We start from the raw sequence: 20,876 nt of genomic DNA, 5'->3' as shown, positions 1-20,876 counted from the left end.
AACAGGGCCTTTAGTATCATGCTAATTATTAAACTCCCTGACGATTTCTTTTTGCCTGTTAATAAAACAGGTGCATGGATACCGTTGCATATATAGTACATATATTTGTGTATCTTTTTTCAAGGGCTAATATTCATGTTACCATACTCCTCGAAACAGAATATTTCTGTTATTTACCCAAAGAATTGCAAGAAGGAAAATTAATACAAGTTTCTCCAGTTATTTTCACTCAAGGGATCAACGAACATGCGACTTTAGCTGAAAGGTGACTGTAATGATTTATACCGTACATCCCCATTCATGTATGATAAAAACCATTGAAAGATCTTGTATAATTACACAGTATCACTCAGTAACCTCGTTTAAAGCGGGGTGCATGTTTTTTAAATTGAAACACCTTATTATCTTGTATACGTAGTATCTTCAAAGATCGCAGGCTTGATAATAGTTAATTAGTTATAACCTGGGTGTAAAACTCTTAAGATCTTACAGCAAGTATAGCTAAAAGCAAAGAACACAAAGATGAAGAGATCTAGTAAAACTAGAGCTAGATAGGATCAGAGCATTCGTGTGTTTTTTGATGCTACTGCCCTGCAATACGAGTTTTACTGTTTTTCGTAAAAACACTTCCATCCATCCTATAAAACAAATAATCTTTTCTTTCGTGACGTAACCGCATATTTATTTAAAAAGGTTTGGAGACACCTCACTTCAAGAAGCAATCAACGATGAACATTTCAGTTACATACATTTATACTACGAAAAATTCCGAGAACATTTCCCTGAAGATCTGGAATATGAGGTGGAAAGCCATGACAACGAGATCACCAGAATGAGTTTGCTTCTAAACGATTTCTGGCACATAGAAGATGTGCATGTGCTTAGGGTGATTATCATGTAGTTAGACGTGCGATCATCTTTGTACCAGATGAAATTCCATGTCCTTGAAGAATTGGATGATACTTTTCTTTAATTAGGATCCTATTATATCTTTCAATATTGCCAAACCGAGCATGACCAAAGCAGCTAAAAGTTTGCTTGAGTAGGATTTAGTTTCTTCGAACCTCTCCAAGGTTAGTTGCATACCACCTTTTTAAATTCTCACATCTTCTGCGATCTTACGAGGAAAGAATCCTTCAATACTTAATGGAACTATTTGTCCTTGTGCACCATCACTTTGCCCTTTTTCCTACCCATCTTGGGCAGTGTAAAGGAATGAGAACTTTATTTTGTTATAATTTAGATCATTAGGACCAAAACAGTGTGCAATTAATATAGTTTACAGTACTGAAACACTAGCACGCATGTCTTAACTCCAATACGCTGCCAGGATTTAATACTGGAACATTTTAGTTGTTTCACAATAGTGAAACGTGACCTTTAGTTATACGGTGTTTACCAAATATGATCTATACGGATAGGGCGTCTTTGTACTCTACTATCTCTGCAGGAAGAATGATAGGTTTGAAAGTGACACCTTCGTGATACAAAGTCAGTGCGATTTTTTACTTTTTTTCAGGAGATTTTTTCATTACTTGTCGAGCAGCGGCCGGTTGTATAAAAAAGTGATTAAAGTTAACTATAGTTAAGTGGAAATGTCATCCGATAAGAAGCGCGTATTTGGAAGTTTAATCACTATTTAACTACTTTTTAACTGCAGTTAGCGCTAACTACGTTTTTATACAACTGGCCCCTGATTAATACGTCCTTAATATCTTAACGGTAGTTATAAATCACGTTCTTTTCGCAGATTCTTCTAAGCAGGCAGCGTTCAAGGCTACGCAGTAAGAATACGAGCGAAAGAAAGAAATTGGAAGATCTAATCGCGCAGCTAAATATGGTAGAGATATGCTTGGTGAAACTGAAGATGTTCTTACTTCTGCCCAGGCTGTTAATGGTCATTTTCCATGGATTAACGAAGAAGATAGCAGTGGTAATTTATCATGTACTGTAGTTAATAGTGTTATAACATTTTGAGTTATTTTGTCTACATATCTTCTCAAATTTGCTTTCATTACTTTCAAAACTTAACAAATTGCGTCGGTTTGTCATATCGCGTCAGGTGTGTCTGGACCTTTATCTTGTTGCAAAAGTGCCCGCACTAGTTATAACCTTAATTGATTACTGTCAGTAACAACTAACAGTATGTTAATTATTATATACAAATTGTATTAATATATCCAGTAACGGTTTTTTTATTATAGGTATAGTCCCGTTGCGGGCAAAGAGAAGGGCTGTGGAGGTTTTCCTGATTGGTAAACGTCTCAAAGAAGAAATTTCACTTCTGGAGCAGGAAATGGTTCGATTTCTCTGTTATTACAGAGATAAAATCATTCCAGATCTTTCTTCACGTTTTAATTCGTTAGAAGAAGGTACTTATCAGCAAAAGTGTAGACTTCCAGGAGAGTTTTTATTAATTTTTTTTAATGTTAAGGTTGCTTGCCAGATGACGATTCCATCTTGTGCGAGACCGATAATGGACAATCTGATGAGGTATTGAAACATAAGATTGGGCGTTCTCATGATCAATTATGGTCTTCATCTATTTTTGTTTTTGTGTTTGTTCTCAAAGTTTTTCACGTTGCTTTTTAGGTTGTTGTTGTTGTTGTCGTAGTTGTTATTCGTGGTTTTTAAATGTAGTTGCTTTCATTCAATGTTTTCATGCTTTATATAGGGAAAATACAAACTGACACGATCCAACCAACAGGCAATAGATGGGCAAAGAGCTCTTTTGAACGCGGGTATTTATTTCAGTAAAACCCGGTTGAAAGAAGGTACAATTGTCTTCAAACACATTGCCGAAGGAACATTTGAAGAGCTACTTCTTGATGAGGATTTCACTGGCGAAGTGGATCGTTTGTTTGAGGAGGAAGAGGATGAAATTGAGGAGGGAGAAGATGAGGAGGCACAGGAAGAGAATTGAACAATAGACTAAATCCAGCGACAATGAGTGGGTGGCACCCCATGATACCCCTGCCTTTGAGCAGCTAATACGGGAGAAATCTTCTCGGGGACTGGAAGCCTTGGTCTAAACACGCATTTGCTGTGATGTGATTCACATTTTAGAATTTAATTACGTAAATTAAGTAACTTTGTACCCCATTATTTTCAAATTTCCTAATATAAAGGGTTTTGATGTAGTGTGTTTTGTTACTGTAAAAATTATTAGAAATAAAAATATTAGAAATTATTTGTTATTTTGTGTTCCCATGTTGTTCCCTCCCCTCCCACGTTGTTAAGTTCTCACTCGTTCCCGTTTGTTGTTATCTGTCATACCCATGTTAGTACCGTATCTATACCACTTGGTTGTAATTGAACGCAGCTGTTAACCAGTTGCAATATTCAGTGTACGAATTAATTGAGGAAGTATCTGTGATTCCTCGGCTGCTTATGGGGTAGAGTGATCCACTCGCATCATAACTGGGAAGCGAATCCGTCCCTAACGACCGGTAGCGGGCAAAATTGTAATAGCTAGATACTGGTAATACTGATATATTATGATTAAGTATGAGGCTTTGCTGACTAGTTATTAGCGTCAAATAAAATATCGCTATTTTATAAAAAATTTATTATTTTGGGGTAATTTTGGGGTGTAACTGGTATGAACTATTGTAGTCATATGGTATAGTGGTAAATATAACCCCGATTTTAATAAAATATCGCTATTTTATAAAAATTTTATTATTTTGGGGTAATTTTGGGGTAACTGGTATGAACTATTGTAGTCATATGGTATAGTGGTAAATATAACCCCGATTTTAATAAAATATCGCTATTTTATAAAAATTTTATTATTTTGGGGTAATTTTATGGCGTAACTGGTATGAACTATTGTAGTCATATGGTATAGTGGTAAATATAACCCCGATTTTAATAAAATATCGCTATTTTATAAAAATTTTATTATTTTGGGGTAATTTTGGGGCGTAACTGGTATGAACTATTGTAGTCATATGGTATAGTGGTAAATATAACCCCGATTTTAATAAAATATCGCTATTTTATAAAAATTTATTATTTTGGGGTAATTTTGGGGCGTAACTGGTATGAACTATTGTAGTCATATGGTATGTGGTAAATATAACCCCGATTTTAATAAAATATCGCTATTTTATAAAAATTTTATTATTTTGGGGTAATTTTGGGGCGTAACTGGTATGAACTATTGTAGTCATATGGTATAGTGGTAAATATAACCCCGATTTTAATAAAATATCGCTATTTTATAAAAATTTTATTATTTTGGGGTAATTTTGGGGCGTAACTGGTATGAACTATTGTAGTCATATGGTATAGTGGTAAATATAACCCCGATTTTAATAAAATATCGCTATTTTATAAAAATTTTATTATTTTGGGGTAATTTTATGGCGTAACTGGTATGAACTATTGTAGTCATATGGTATAGTGGTAAATATAACCCCGATTTTAATAAAATATCGCTATTTTATAAAAATTTATTATTTTGGGGTAATTTTGGGCGTAACTGGTATGAACTATTGTAGTCATATGGTATAGTGGTAAATATAACCCCGATTTTAATAAAATATCGCTTTTTATAAAAATTTTATTATTTTGGGGTAATTTTGGGGCGTAACTGGTATGAACTATTGTAGTCATATGGTATAGTGGTAAATATAACCCCGATTTTAATAAAATATCGCTATTTTATAAAAATTTTATTATTTTGGGGTAATTTTATGGCGTAACTGGTATGAACTATTGTAGTCATATGGTATAGTGGTAAATATAACCCCGATTTTAATAAAATATCGCTATTTTATAAAAATTTTATTATTTTGGGGTAATTTTGGGGCGTAACTGGTATGAACTATTGTAGTCATATGGTATAGTGGTAAATATAACCCCGATTTGGGTTAGTATATTAGGATTTAGTTTTGTGTTAGGATAGTTTTTTCTATGTTATAAAAACGGAAACCTTAGTTGGAAGTATATACTATCTGGCAATCACCATTAATGTTGTCTTTTCAAAAACCTTAAACTCTGGGGGCGCAATGATGATTGATTATTGCCTATTTAATATTTAGATTCATAAACCTTGAAAACCTTTTCGAGTGGAACGCACAGAATGGTTCAAGGGCCTAATAGGTGAAAACTCATCAACCCTTGCGCGCTGAGGTTTTAATAGTGAATTAAGTGAATTCACTACACAGAGAACAATTATGGTTTTCAGTTGGTAAACAAAGTCAGAGACATAAGTGAAGTAAAAAAAACTGGATTCCAAACGTTAGCAACAATTTTTATGTCATGTCGGCGTCGTACATTTGGTGCATCTTAAGCACGTTAATGTACTGGAAGGACAATCTTAATTGGAATAAACTGTAGCTATATTAAAACACTCATTAATAAATAATCCACAAGGAAAATACAAAAATAATTAATGTTTAATCAATACTATCAATGTTTGTAAATCGAATACAGATTTGTCCTGATTTAAATAAATCAAATGTTTATTTTTAAAAATGTTTCGCCAATAAAGCATCCAATCCTTCACCGTTGCATGTATATATGTTTCATAATTTGCCCAGAAATATTTACAAACTATTTTGTGACGTGAGATTTTTTGCGTATCGGGTAATTTAATGGAAAGATTAAGTCGGTATAAAGCAATATTGCCTATTGACAGTATTGTCGTATTTGCCAACTAGTAGTGAGTTTAAGATGTGCCAAATCTATCACTGTACGACGCGGGCGTGAAGAAAAACTGGACCTATTCCAACTTGCAGTTTCCGCCACAAGGAAAAAATTATGGTCGCCAGTTGATAAACAAAGTCCAGGGACACAAGTGAAGCAAAATAAAACTGGATTACAAATATTAGCAACAATTTTCATGTCACGTTCGCGTCGTAGATTTGATACATCTTCTCGCTAATATTTCAGTCCAAGATAACCGGTTTGCAGCGTGGCAGTTTCTTGATAAAACAACAGCACAAAATGTTTCTTTAAACTGCCTAAAATAAACAAAAAATCTCCTCGACGTTTCTCCTCGACGTTTCGGTTACCTATGGGCCTTCGTCAGGAGAGGGGGGTGCATGTCCTAAGACCCATAGGTCGAAACGTCGAAAGATTTTTTGTCTAGTATTTCAATCTACAATATTTATAAAGTTGACAGCAAGTACCGTCGTTGGAAGCTAAACGCTCCAATTGGAAACGTTACAAAGTTTATGTCAGTTAGATCAAATTTGATGTCACATTTTATAACGTTTCCAATTAAACTTAGTTGCAAATGGAGGTATTTGGAAATTGCAACACAGTCGTACAGAATAAAGACAGACAGAAGGCCGATTTCCTCGTTTTTGCTATGATTTTGGCGTAACCGTTATTCGTCATAAAAATGCTAACGCCATGGTCCTAGTTAGGCTTAGACACAAGATGCTCGACAACTTTATTTGGCTACTTTTTTGGCCCATTATAGGCTTAAACACAAGACGTTCGACAACGTTTTAGAAACTTTTGACACTCTACTCACTGTATCTTGTGATTTTTGTTCTTTTCTGGAGTTATTTTTAGTACTATACTTCCAGTAATTCAAGGTCAAGCATCTTGTGTCTAAGCCTAGTCCTAGCCAGTGCGCGCTTGAAAGGCATTTCCCCCAGGAAATATTAAAAATGGCAGACATCCAGGGGGGATGCCTCTCAAAAGCGCACTGGCTAGGACCATGGCGTCAGCATTTTGATGATGAATCATGGCGTGGCAGCGGTTACGTTTTTTTGGTTCAGTCTGCCTTCTGTCTGCCTTCATTCTGTGGCAGTGGTGTACGTCACCTAATGTAAAGCTGAAAGAAAGTATCTGTCATTACATCTCAAGAACTGTTTCAGCATTCGTCGTGGAAGAGCATAAAACATATCCTTATGCAAGATAACGTTTTCAGTGATGTCTTTTCTTCCCAAAGGGCATGGGGCAGGATAGTTGTCTTGCACCCAAAACAACATAACACATGAACAGCCTTTTGGAATCGGATGTCCATGAATAGTTGGCAGATCAATGATAGTGCCAATTGCCACAACATTTCCTTCAGCGTATAAGGCAACAGCATCTATTAAATAATACAAGAACTTAATAATATAAAGTTTCAGCTCTTTAAGTAGTGATAAAAAAGACGGTTAGTGCGTGAGGAGATTAAGAAGAAAAAAATGTGAGACAACAAAAGCTGCGTGTAGAAAAACCCAAAAAAACCCAAAACACTTGCGTGCTTCAGTGGTATACCTGATGGCATATCCATAGATGAAGTTAAGGTTGTGGGTATAAGATTAGTTGACAAGGACGACGAAGGAACAGTAGATACTGAAGTGGTGGTTGATACTGGAGGGATAATAGTAGTTGTTTGAGAAAGGAGGGTGGGTATCTTGATAGAGACGCTGGATTTTGGAAGAACGGTGGATGTTAGAGAAGGAATGGTGGGTGTTGGGGAGGAATTGTGGATGTTGGAGAGGAATTGTGGATGTTGGAGAAGGAATTGTGGATGTTGGAGGAGGAATTGTGGATGTTGGAGGAGGAATTGTGGATGTTGGAGAAGGAATTGTGGATGTTGGAGGAGGAATTGTGGATGTTGGAGGAGGAATTGTGGATGTTGGAGGAAGAACGGTGGATGTTGGAGGAGGAATTGTGGATGTTGGAGGAAGAACGGTGGATGTTGGAGAAGGAATGGTGGGTGTTGGAGGAGGAATTGTGGATGTTGGAGGAGGAATTGTGGATGTTGGAGAAGGAATTGTGGATGTTGGAGGAGGAATTGTGGATGTTGGAGGAGGAATTGTGGATGTTGGAGAAGAGGTGGATGTTGGAGAGGAATGGTGGGTGTTGGAGGAGGAATTGTGGATGTTGGAGGAGGAATTGTGGATGTTGGAGGAGGAATGGTGGATGTTGGAGGAGGAATTGTGGATGTTGGAGGAGGTTACCACGTACATGTTTGTAACTGGCCAAAACAACAATATCCCAACCATGACGACATTTTAGAATTTTTGCCTAAATGATTAAACAATAATATTCGAGTCCTAAAAAGATCAAATTGTACATGCTATGATATATATAGAAGACTGAAATCATAAGTATAGCTAGAAAAAACTTTATAGAAAGAGAGACCCATTATGGTAAAGCTACATATTATTATAAGTCTATTAAATCTGTTGTCATTATACAAAATAAACACAAGTCTGAAATCTAAAAAGCACTAGTCCAGCAAGATACATTGATAGAAAATCATTCTGGAAACAATCAGGAGAGAACTGTCTGTAAACCGGGTGTGCCAAAAAAACTTTACTTGTTTGAATTCTAATAATTTGCAAACTATAAAAGCTATTCAACCAGAATAAACTCTATTGCATGCAGAAAGGGCTAACATAGATTTATATATTATAATATATATTATATTATATAATATATATTATATATATATATATATATATATATATATATAGCATGTTCCTTGTTAGTTCGTTGCAATATTGACTGTGCTATTTAATAATTTTAAATTGCATAACATTACCTATTAAATCATGGTAAGTTTACTTGTAAAATATTTATTCTTTATAAAATGCACCCATATATGCACAATAAAGACCATTTTAAATCTATTTCTTTGTTATCGGAAGTATATCCTTTTTATGCCATATGAAATCAAACAAATAAACAAACAGTGACTGTACTTCTATTAGACACTCAAGGTCTGTTATATTGTACAAACACAAATAGTCTATATGGCAGAAAAAGAAGAGACATCCAGGCATGCCGGAATATCAATAATTGGGGGGGGCAGATATTCATATATGCGAGTTCTGCATTATTGATTTCTTTTGAAATCAATTGTTTTTACGGTCTGTGAACTTGAATATATGAATACCTGCCCCCACCCCCAATTATCGATATTCCTTCGTCCCTGGAGACATCTAATGTTTTTAGGCTATAATTAGGATGATAAAGTTTTAAACATTGTCTGTCAGATTAGTGCAAAGCACCGCAATCAACCAAAAATATTCAAATTTACTGTAACATTTTTTATAACTGACAGACATCAAAAAATATTTTACTTTCTGGGACCACAAAAGAACATTAGGTTCTTTTGTGAATAATCACCAAATCAACAGTAACAAATTGTTAAACTTAATGTAATGCCACATTTTAACAGAAAAATCTTAATTAGGTATGTATATACTATAAAATTAATTAATTTAGATTATTGATCTGGTGTCCGATCTTAGCTTGAAATGCATTTGCCATACAACATTAATATTTTTTTCTGTTTTGAGGGAATATTCTGATGTAACTGAAAACATTATCTCCTATGATGATGTTGTTAACGATGAAGCTTAGGTACTGTATCCAAGCACTTCCAAGGTACATTATGGCAGTGGCATAACTTTACTTTTTTAACCCATTAAGTGGCAATGCACCCCAGTGCGCCCTACTTGTTTTTTTACTTGTCTAACGCCAGATGATTTTACTTGTCAAGGGGAAAGCTCTGCCACTTAATGGGTTAATTGGTCGCCCTGAATAAAACTCACTTCCCATCAGACAATGGTTACTGAGATACCTAGGTAGGGGGTATAAAATAAGGGGACGAAGTAACTTCAGAATACCAAGCCACTTTAACCCCTCCTTAATCCATATACTGCCTCAAATCCAGCTTGGGCTAAAAAAAATGTGAATCAAGTACATGCAACTTGATTCAACAATAAAAAATTTATCTGACAATGAAAACAAGCCAGAAACTATGCAAACAAAGCTGCCAATGTCTTATGTTAACGAATTAGGTGGCAATGCACACTGCTTTAATAGTTTACTCTAGACCATTTCACACTGGCAAGGTACAGTACTGCCAGTAAATCACATAGGATTTCTGTTTCCCGACTATTTTGGTGTTACTATTGTTACAATTTAAAAAAGCAACAACTCAGTATTTTGCACAAAAATTCAAAACATAATTTAGTATTTCATGTTATTCATTTCTGTAATTTTTGCTGTAAAATTGTATGAAATGTAACTGCTTGCATATATATTTCACGGATTTTCGTTTATAACTTGCTTTATAAAACATTAAAAAGCGAGTAGAAACCTTTTGCATATATATTCAACTATTAGCTTACTTAGCTAAGCTGTACTTTCCTTCTTACCCGTTTCTTTAGCAAATTGAATTGCTTTGTTGGGTTTGTTTTACCCATATTTAATATCCGGGCATCTTCTTCGTTGTCTTCGTTTTGCTCGATGTCAACGACTATGCTCTCCTTGCAGATACGGCATCTCTTTGCTGCTGGACCATTGTCGTTGTTGCATTTGCCACATCGTTTCGGGCGCCCAGCCTACAAATTTTTAATTCATTGATATTGTTGTTTGCGTATATGCAAATGCCTTCGGTCATTTCAGTCGTACAAATATAAACATATGCACTTTGAAGGCGGACTATTTCTATAAAAATTTATAAATCATACCATATCAGCTTTGTTAGAGTAACTCCAAGCACTTTCGAAGGCCAAAAAAGTAAAGAAAGATCCTTAAAGATCAAGTAATCGACAGGAAAGGAGAACCAACGTGAACTGTTACCCGCGTAAACCCAAAAAACGCCGCGTAATTCTATATCGAATACACGTAATTATTATTGGTCCTGGCAGGGTCCTGGGTTCTAGCTAGCGACTAACGTGCACCTAGCTTACCCATTATAGGTAATCTAAGAGCATTTGACAATTACCTATTATAGGTAATCTACGACTGAGGATGTGTTGGTTTAGGGAGGTTTGGGAATGATTTTGTGCAATGTTTATTTTCTTCGTGTCCTTGCGCCTCGTGTTTGAATCGACGTTCTTCCTCGTTAAAAATATGAATGTCGAATTGAAAGAGCTTTCAGAACCATGTTCAACAACTACAAAGGTAAGTTGTTAAGATTTAGATTGTATTCATATGCTGTGGCGGTAATTGCATATTAGTATACCCAAGATTTTCTGTTTTATAGTTGATTTAGTCATTTAGTGATTCACGTTGACGTAGTGTTTTAATACAAACCAGGTATATACACGCCTAAAAAAGCTCAGGTTGATGCAATTTGAAATGAACAGGATGGAGCAATGTTGTGCCTACCACATTGTTCAGAGTTGTTATCAATATTGAACAATATTGTTGAAACTGAATCGGGTTTAACAATATTGTTCAATATTGATACAAGTGAACTGAACAATGTGGGCAGCACAACATTGCTCCATCCTTTTTATCAACTTGCATCAACCTGAGCGTTTTACGCGTGTATAAGGTACTGTTTGCTCTCAGAAATTATACATACTACAAGTAAGCCGAAGCAAAGTAATTTTAGAAATTTTAAATTAAGTTGCCAAGTTGTGTCTTATTTCAGATTACACCATGATATTCTTTTATCACAAATATAAATGTATAAATGATTACAAAGCCCGGTCGAATTGTAATCAGGACCCAACATTTTGACAGTCCAGTCTACTGTCTTCACCAGGGGTGATCTAAAGCTGGAATCGAAGCTTCTTAAATACTCAAGGGATGATGTCAATGAGACACATATATTCCTTTGGGAAATAGGCACCGTCATCCTTATTCAGAGCATGATTACTCATATTTATATGCCACTTTCTAGGCAAAGTCTTTGACCATATCGATTGTTAGTGGTAATTACTTTAGAGTTTTCCCTTGACAGAGCACCTATGTGACACCAAACCACAAGATTGCGTGGGAAACTTAAAGTAATTACTACTAACAATTGATACATGGTCAAAGACTTTGCCTAGAAGAGTGGCATATAAATATGAGTAATCATGCTCTGAATAGGGATGACAGTGCCCGTTTGCCAGAGGAATATATGTATGCATCTTTTGGCTGGTGACATCATCCCTTGGGTATGATGTCAGATCACCCCTGATGAAGACAGTAGACTGGACTGTCGAAACGTTAGGTCCTGATTACAATTTGACCAGGCTTTGTGATATATATAACCAGAGTAGCGAGGGATAACGGGTTAAAAGGGATATTAAAACGGTTCCTATTAAAGGATTGATTTGCCAACTTATAAACCCTATATTTTGTTCTAATTTCCAGGTTTTGGTGCTCATTTGCAGGAAGTTGAAAAAAAAATTAATGTCCCTGAGTGTGAATTCCATGAATGCACATTTGAATACCAAGTCACATTCCAATACCAAGTCACATTTGAATACCAAGTCACATTTGAATACCAAGTCACATTTGAATGCCAACTTAACTTTGAATGCCAACTTAACTTTAAATGCCAACTCACCTTTGAATGCATACAATGAAGTTACAATGAATAAAGTTATATTAATTAATGAAGTTACATCAGTAAACAAAGGAAGCTTTACCTCCACGCAAACAATTATGCAGGGTATGTCAAGCATATGCGGACCTCAAGAAGGAACAGTTAGCGAAGTTAAAGTTGGAAGAATAGTATCTTCAATATGGGGCAACAAGGTCGTTAAAACGAAATCGTCTTCGTCAACTGGATCCGGTTATAGAAATCTACAGATCCGCCAAATAAAGCTAAAAGATAAAGAGGAAATCGTAGGCTTTGATGAATCAACTGTTGATAGCATTAAAGTACTCGGTAGAAAGTTCCAAAACTGGATTGTTGATCTTTCGTCTCAGGAGAAAGGCGCCATTTCATTTTTGCGACTTTCGAATACAGTTGAAACAGATATAGATATAGAAGGATGTCGTGTTTTTCCAGAGATCACTATCAGTTTGTACCCTGCTGTCAATATTGTTATCCGCACACACGGTGATGCTGTTCCAATTGAGGTTGTTGAAAGATCTAGCGAAAAAATCGTCGTTTCACTGCATACGATTGAAAGGGCATTACGTCACGTTAATGCAACCTGTCTATGCTTAGGCCAAAAACTTCCTGACCATAACGACGATAAAAAAAGCGCGGACATTGCTGTTTTAGGTTCCAAATTGGTATGCATCAAGTCTTCCAGTGCTGCGTCAACATCGCTAATTTCAAATTCATGTTTGCTCTTGATTCCAAATGGTATTTCCGCGTGCGAAGCTTGTCAATACGCGTTCAAGTTATGTATGAATGGGAAACGTAAAAGATCAGAGCGGGCGGAATTGGCCAACCCCGTGAGTGAGCTCGAGGAGAGTATGGATGTAACCCTGCCAAGTAATCCGAGAGAAATACCAACAAGCTGCAATCAGAACTTGGCTAGAGACGAGGCGAACCTTGAAATGTTGTCATTCGAAAAACGCGATAGTGATGACCTACTTCAGATAACGGAGGAGATTGAGCTCAGGAACAACATCCCGGAAGACATGAAACTATTGTGGAACATGCAAATGAAGCAGTTGGCATCAAAATCTGCAAATGGTCATCGTTGGCACCCTCGGTTTGTGATTATTTTTTCTCAATAATAGGTCCTCGGGTCCAAACGTCCAGATCATTTCTTGGTCTTATGTAAGACGAATTAAGAAAATTATAATTTTTCTTTCTCGTTGTAGAATTGTCCGACTAGCGCTAGATTTATACATCAAGAACCCGCATGTTCTCGACACCCTTCGCCAATTCATAATCCTTCCAAGTAATCGTCTAATACGGTTTGTATATACGGTTTGTTTATACAATCACTTTTTATCTTGTGTCAAAACTATGATCCAACTTCTGTCATTAAGATATTACAAGAATGCGGTAAACCAGGAAGCGGGTTGGAATCAAGAGGTTATCAACTGGTGTCAAAGTGAAGCGAAGAGGAAGGCGTCTTGATAAACTACGAAGATATGCATCCGTGTCATCATCGCATGTCCCCATTCGTAAACTGTCCAAAGCTGTCTTCAAATTCCCTTCAAGGTCACTTTGCCTCATAATCTGTTCCAAAACAATCCTATGCGGGAAAACCTTGTCAAAAAGGACAGATTTATAGATTGGATCTCCTGGGTCTAACATACTTTGGATCGGCTTTAGCTGACAAAAGTCGCCTCCTAGTATCACCTGTATCCCACCAAAGAGCAGTGAGTTGTTCCGAACTTTCTGATGTAGCAGATCTACGATGTGGAATATCCGTAAACTTGACATCGAAATCTCGTCCCAAACTAAAACGTCCACAGCCTGTATCTGGTTGACGACATCGTTTCGCTGAAGTGATCGTTGTATCACCAACGGTGCTGGTAATTCTGCAGTTTGCAGGCCATAAAAGGAGTGCACAGTCGCTGCCAATTCATCATAAACCTTACATGCTACACCACTTGGACACACAATCTTGCATACTCTCCCAGTTTCCGTAAGGGTCTTATAAATTTCTTTTATGATAGTCGACTTTCCGCATCCTGTTGTAGAATAAGAAAAAAAAAAATATATATATATATTATATATTATATAATATATTATATATATATATATTATTTATATATATATAATCCGAAAATCATTTTAAATCGCGCGCGTTCTGAGCATAACACGTATCCAGTATCCACCCCACCATGCATACGTCGAGATGTACGTAATAATAGTTTACTTATATATTGAGGCTTCGGTCGCGCAGTGGTTAGCACGAGCGCCCGATAAACGATGTAACTAGGTTAGCACAATAATTGATGTAAAGCGCATTTGCACACATTCGTATTAAAAATCGAAAAACCGTGTGCATATAAGGGTTAGTGATACCCACCTGACTTCCCAAATATACAAAGATTATGTCCAGTCTTAGCCGCCTTCAAAGCATCTTCCTGCCCCTTAGTCCACGCACGGGCCCACATTATTCGTGTAAATCGTAATTGTCGATGAGCCTATAAAAACATTCTATTTATATAAATGTAATTTTGCCGCACCTACCCCTCCCTACAAACCGGCTAATTCACATGATAACCCACGTGACTGTGAAGGCGTGTGCTCGGTCGGCGTGCTTCTTTTTTGAGCTGTTTATGGTTGTTTTCGATCGTTTTAGTTGGATTTAAGCAAAAGTACATCTTCTCAAGAATCCCTTTTTCAAGTATTTTACTTATTGGCGTCATTTCAAAAAGAATGTGTACGTACTGGCAGTCTGACATTTGGCTAGCTGGGATCGAATATTTTATGTAGTGAATTGCTTTTCAGTGAACCTGCCTTCGAAATGAAATGAAATGGAATGGATTTGTTTTTACAAACATCAGAGGGTGTCGAGAATTCATGCATCGTTTTAAAACATCTGTGTGGACATTTACAGGCATTTACTCTTTAATAAACAGTTGGATTTGGATCTTAAAACGGTGATATTTTCGGCGGAGGAGGAATTTATAGTATTTGTCAGATTGATCACTCCACTCTGCAATCAATCGCCGTTTTACTTGGTAAGTGAGTTTTAAAACAATCTCACAAGTTTACCATAAATGTTATTAAAATAGCCGTCTGTTTGAAATACGTATTTCTGTGCGGCCTGAATCGGCAATAAACGGATATCCGAGCGTGCCATATTTTCGACATACATATCCAGTTGTTTTCAAAATATTATAATGTGCATTTGAGATATAGGCATATATAAAGCTATATTGATTGTATAATGCGGCCATCCGGGGTTTGGCTGAATAGAAAAGCTTTGTTCATGCAACTTGTCCCGTCGCGTATATTTCTAAACTGCTGCACAGTTTAACATATAAACAGGCTTCTGGCTGCTACTGACTGTTCTCGCTTTATTAATAACTGAAAACAAACACAAGTTTGCAAATTATATAGATATTTTTATAAAAGCTGATACCAGCAATTTCACTTACCAAACCAAGCACTTTCTCCTGGGCCAAGCTTCTTTCCTTATTTTTGTGTCGTTTTCCATTTAAACTATATTGAGTTTGTTAAAAATTTTTTGTTTACGAGCTTCTTGCATTTATACTGATAGCTATACACGCATTCATATATTATCATTACGCGAATGGAAATACGTGAAATTCAGGCGCTTTTTCAATAAGCCAAAACACAAAACAAATGGAAATTTATTACCTGTCAAAACTGTTTCTTAATTGTCTTCCTTAATATCAGTTCACATCGTGTTATTTCGTGCTTGAGCCGCCTTTTTTAAAAAAGTATAGTGTTTCATTTTTAATGCCGATGTAAATTCGGGAGTGAAAATAAGTGAAATTCAGACGCTATTTTATATGAGAAAAAGCAAAAGACAAAGGAAAATTACCTGCTATAATATTGTTTCTTGTCTTCTTTAGTATCCTCACATTATTTTGTGCCTTTTAAACTGAGCTTTTTTTAAAAAATAAAGTGTTTTGTTTGAATATATGAGGGTCTCCTTTGTTCGCCATGTAGCAATATCTTTACGAAGTAAATGCGAGAGTGAAAATACATGAAATTTATAGCCCCTATTTTATATCAAATAAAGTAAAAAGGCCACTTAATATGCGCTTACCTGTCAAAACTGTTTCTTGCCTTCTTTCAAAACTTTTCTATTTTCGCGCTCGCGCAACAAGGTATTTAATTTTTCGCCCCTTGTATAAATTTCGCAATTTATTTGCCGAATTGTAGCTTTGCTTTCATGGTTGTTTTTAGAAATTTTCAAGCAAAACCCCCCCCTGGAGGCGAGAAATTTGATGTTCGCGCAAAAAGTTTGTTTATTTTAACTAGCCAATGGGATCTTTAGGATCTGTAACGTCAGGCAGGTTTTGTGCATCCTAACAGCTTCTCGCCATTTCAAGCCCGAAAACGTTTATATATTCTCAAAATTCTCGCGTTTGCAATTGTTTTAAAGCGAAAAAACACTTGTCAAAGTCTCTAAAGAAATCAATGTTTATGTAGAGTTTGTTTTTTTTCCTACTTTTGGTGTTTAAGTTGGATTATTTTCATGTGTAAGTTTGTTAATATAGTTCGTATAGGTAAAACGGCGCTTGAGAGTTGCCAACCTTTTAGTATAATATATACATAATCATTACAGTCATAATCATTGCACTCCGCCTGCGTTATTGTGTCAGCGGTTGAGTCACAGAGGAGAGATGGACAGAGAGTCGACTCGCGGCTCCACGCGTCCCCACTTTTTTACTCGCACGCGCTAGTAAGCGTTTACACCCGATTCCCTTCTGGTAAGCTCCGAGCACATTTTTAATAAGAAAAAATGGAATTTTTGCCAGTAAAAATGCAATTTAAAAAAGTTTAACCGCTTTGCCTGAAATGTTCCAAACGTTTTTTGCAGTGTAAGGTAAGAGCTAAAATATATTTTCTTTAGAAAGCCCAGGGATGATATGCTTGGTGAAAATTTGATCAAAAAAGTTTAAAAAATGACTGAAAAAGTGTGTAATCGAACAGCAACTCTGCTTGAGAAGTAAACATACATAATTATCAATGTTTTCATTGAATGTTTGTATCATCAAATGGTACTAATTATTAATAAACTGATATCCTCTGCGAGTTAAAGTTATATCACGCCTAAAACTCTGTTTTGTTTTGAAATGTTTGCTATGTATTTTGTCGATATTTTACAATTCAAACGCGAATTTAGAAGTATTCTTTGAAATTCGTCCTATATTGTTATCCCACGAATATGCAAACGCTCTGCTGCTAGTTGACAAACAGTAAAAAAGCAGCTCTTACAACGATTCACTTTGGCAAACACAATTTAACAATTCGGGTAAAAATATGGCAGCCGACAAGGGTAATCAGAACTCACTTACAAAACAAGGATTTTAATATTGCTTTTAAAAACAGCACGATCATTTAAACCCAACAAAACAAACAACTCACCGTTCATCTCCAAAATTTTAGTCCAAAAATGAAGACAATCCGGTCCAGTTAAAAAAAATCAATTTTTCACCTATCGAACAGCGTTTTTTCTATACTTTTGTATTGAAATTTGGCCGAAAGAGCTTACCAGAAGAGAATCGGGTGGTTGCGTGGCGCGTGGAAATGACGTGAGGATGACGTGATATTAGGCAAAACTCGGGGACACTCGTTTCAACATTAAATCGGAAGAGTCGACTCTCTGTCCATCTCTCCTCTGTGGTTGAGTGACCACCGCCATACTTCATGCAGTAAATGCTATAAAGCTTATCAATGAAAACTACGATAAAACAATTAAACCACTGGATTAAACCAACCGCTTATCGGGCTACCTGTGGGCAGACTGGGCTGGATCAAAATGACCTGATTTCAGCAACACTATTAGGACAAATATTTGCAGTCAATTTATTTCCCTTTGGTTGAATATGTTGAAGTTTTTTTCAAAATTGCCAGATTGCAATGTTCAAAGTTATGCTCAATGGTTCATTTCTATAGAAAATTAACAACCTCTGTTTTTGTAGCTGTGGTAGGAAAAGTTTGCATAATAGTCCATGTGACCAAGAAGTAGGAAAATTTCTTTGCACATCTTTTTACTTCCTTGCCTTTGAAGGTTTAAAACAAATTTGATAGGTTCAATTTTTTTACAATTAAATTTTATTATCAGGCTGAATCCTAGAAATTCCTGCAATTTCATTGGCTGTAGCTGCAGGTGGAATTTAAAAATTTAACAATATCTGATCTTGGTCCAGAATTGTGAAATGTTTTTTTCCAAACTTTTTATTTCTAAGTAAATTTTAGAGTAATAGATTGTTTTGTTCGTCATGCCATTTATATTTCTGAGTCTGAGTCCACAATCACATCACACCTTCAATTTTAGCAAAATATTATTATTATTATTATGTACTTTATAAGTACCATGCAGGTGGCGCAAAAAAAGTTAACCTGTTTGATTGAGTATAACATCAAAACTAAGAGTCCTGTTACACTGAAATAACTTTCTTTATATTTGTGAATGTCTAACTTAACATTTGGTATTTACCATGTGTATTTTGATCAAGTATTCCCCAAGATATCTGCATTTTACTTTTAATACATATTTTTGAATAGTGCAAAAATTAATCAAAAATGGCATAAATGAGAAAAGAATAATGTTCGTTTTCAACGTTTTTCATCCTATATCTTCTTGACCTTTACTTAGCCCTGGCGGCTATATTCTGTGCTAACCCAAACTCGCTGCTGTATCGTTAAACAAGGCTTATAATGAAAAGAACAAGCCGAATTCATGCAAAATTGTTTGTTAAATTTGTGCGCTACCGAATGAATTTTATCCCCCATTTGGGACAAAGTCTAAACCAAAATAGCCAATTTTGTTTTAACTCTTCCAACATGTCATAACACAGAAAATAAAAAGACCTTATCCATCTGTCAAATTTAAACTTCATTGAAACAGACAAATATGTGCGATAAAATACTAGGATTTGTCAAGTCACTACTTTAATGCCATTTTTATAGCTAAATTTTAGACTTTTTGAAAATGCATACTTAAATTGAAACTGCAATATCTCAGTCAAAACTACATGAAAAACCTCATGCTATATACCAAAATTTAATTGAGACATTAGACTAGAATATAAAAAACATAATTTGGCATGGGCATTGTTTTATTACCCTGGGTTAAAAGACCCTTGAGTTTTTTTTGTCTATTTTAGGCAAATGTACTTCAATAGAGCAGATGCTATCTGAATAGTCGAGGTTTCTTGCGTATGACTGCCATTGACTGAACAAAACACTACAATAGCTTGCCTGTCAACTGAAACACTTTCATTATGTCACCAATTACTATAAAACTTAGTGTTTCTCGCTAGAAACATTGCATTAATGATATTATTGACATTTATTGTCGATTTCACATAACTTTTCAAAACGCGGTTGCGAAGTTTGCAATTACATTTCGAATGTTCAAAGTCAAAACAAACTTCGAAGGTCAACTTCATAAACAATTTGAAAATACCTTTTCAAACAGAACTTAGCCCCTTTCATATGAGCCGGGCTGGCCCGCTTTGCCGGGCTGACTCGCTAGAGGCGAGATCCCGCTTCCTAAGTTGTTTCTATATGTTTTTGAAATTTGATTAACGCACTAGGCGGGCTAGCTTGGTAAACCGGGCTGAAAATCGTCGATCGCTTTCTCTACAAATATACCTTAATAGCATCATTTCGCCATTTTATATGTATTTGCAAACCAAAAGAACACAATACATTTCAAAAATTAACGAAATATATCTGCCCAAAACCGCTGTAATCGATGCAAGCAACATTTTTCGATTTGTGAAGCATCAACAAATTATGTAACGCTACCGGGCCAGCCCGCCTCATGTGAATAAGAAAATAAACTAGCCCGGCAAAGCGGGCCAGCCCGGCTCATATAAAACAGTTTTGTACTTTTGTTTTGATTTGAAATGGTCTCGTTGTATGCAGTTACGTTCATAAGTCATAATTTTCAGTGTATGTTAATACTTCGTGACTCAAATTTACGATCTTGACCTTCAAAGTTCGTTTTGAACGTAGTTCGTTTTGAACTTCGAACATTCGAAACGAAATTGCGAACTTCGCAACGAACTTCCCAACCGCGTTTTGAAAAGTTGTGTGAAATCGACAATAAATATATGTTATTTACCAGATTGGAGGTCCGTATTGGGAAATATTTCCCAAGGTATCAAAAACAGCCGAAGGCCGAGGGACGTTCTTGAGACTGAGGGAAATATTTCTCTATACGGACCGACTAAACTGGTAAATAATAGATTTATTTTTTTTCTTGCGGTCCGAATTCATATTTTAGCGTTGGCTCTGTGCTTTTAAATCTCGCGCGGTCCGTACGGCCTCATATGGACCGCTCGCGTAGCCAATCAGATTGCAGGAACGCTAAAATATGATTCGGACCGCAAGGAAAAAAATAATGCTTACATACTGCTTCAACAATTAAAATTTCTTTCCAAACTATGACAAACAACCTTTTAGTTTATTTATTTATTAGCAATTTCAAAATTATGATATTTTAAACTTATAGGCGACATCCACGGCCAATACACAGATCTTCTTCGCCTGTTTGAGTATGGTGGATTCCCAACTGAGGCTAACTACCTTTTCCTTGGTGATTATGTTG

The 20,876-nt window shown here is 35.9% G+C and overlaps 1 protein-coding gene across 1 annotated transcript; it reads left to right on the top strand.

Moving 5' to 3' along the window:
• Nucleotides 1-7,462: 7,462 nt before the first annotated feature.
• On the top strand, nt 7,463-7,813 carry LOC114543802 (golgin subfamily A member 6-like protein 2; the record flags this gene model as incomplete). The annotated part of the gene is made up of 1 exon (XM_028562650.1): nt 7,463-7,813. A coding segment is annotated over exon 1 (351 nt), but the record flags the coding sequence as incomplete, so codon positions are not given.
• Nucleotides 7,814-20,876: the final 13,063 nt, after the last annotated feature.

This window comes from Dendronephthya gigantea, unplaced genomic scaffold (assembly GCF_004324835.1).
Source record: "Dendronephthya gigantea isolate DGI-Jeju-01 unplaced genomic scaffold, DenGig_1.0 000557F, whole genome shotgun sequence".
In the NCBI taxonomy this organism is placed as follows: domain Eukaryota; kingdom Metazoa; phylum Cnidaria; class Anthozoa; order Malacalcyonacea; family Nephtheidae; genus Dendronephthya; species Dendronephthya gigantea.
The sequence above is the reverse complement of the archived record's forward strand: the minus strand, read 5'-3'. Positions and strand labels throughout refer to the sequence as shown.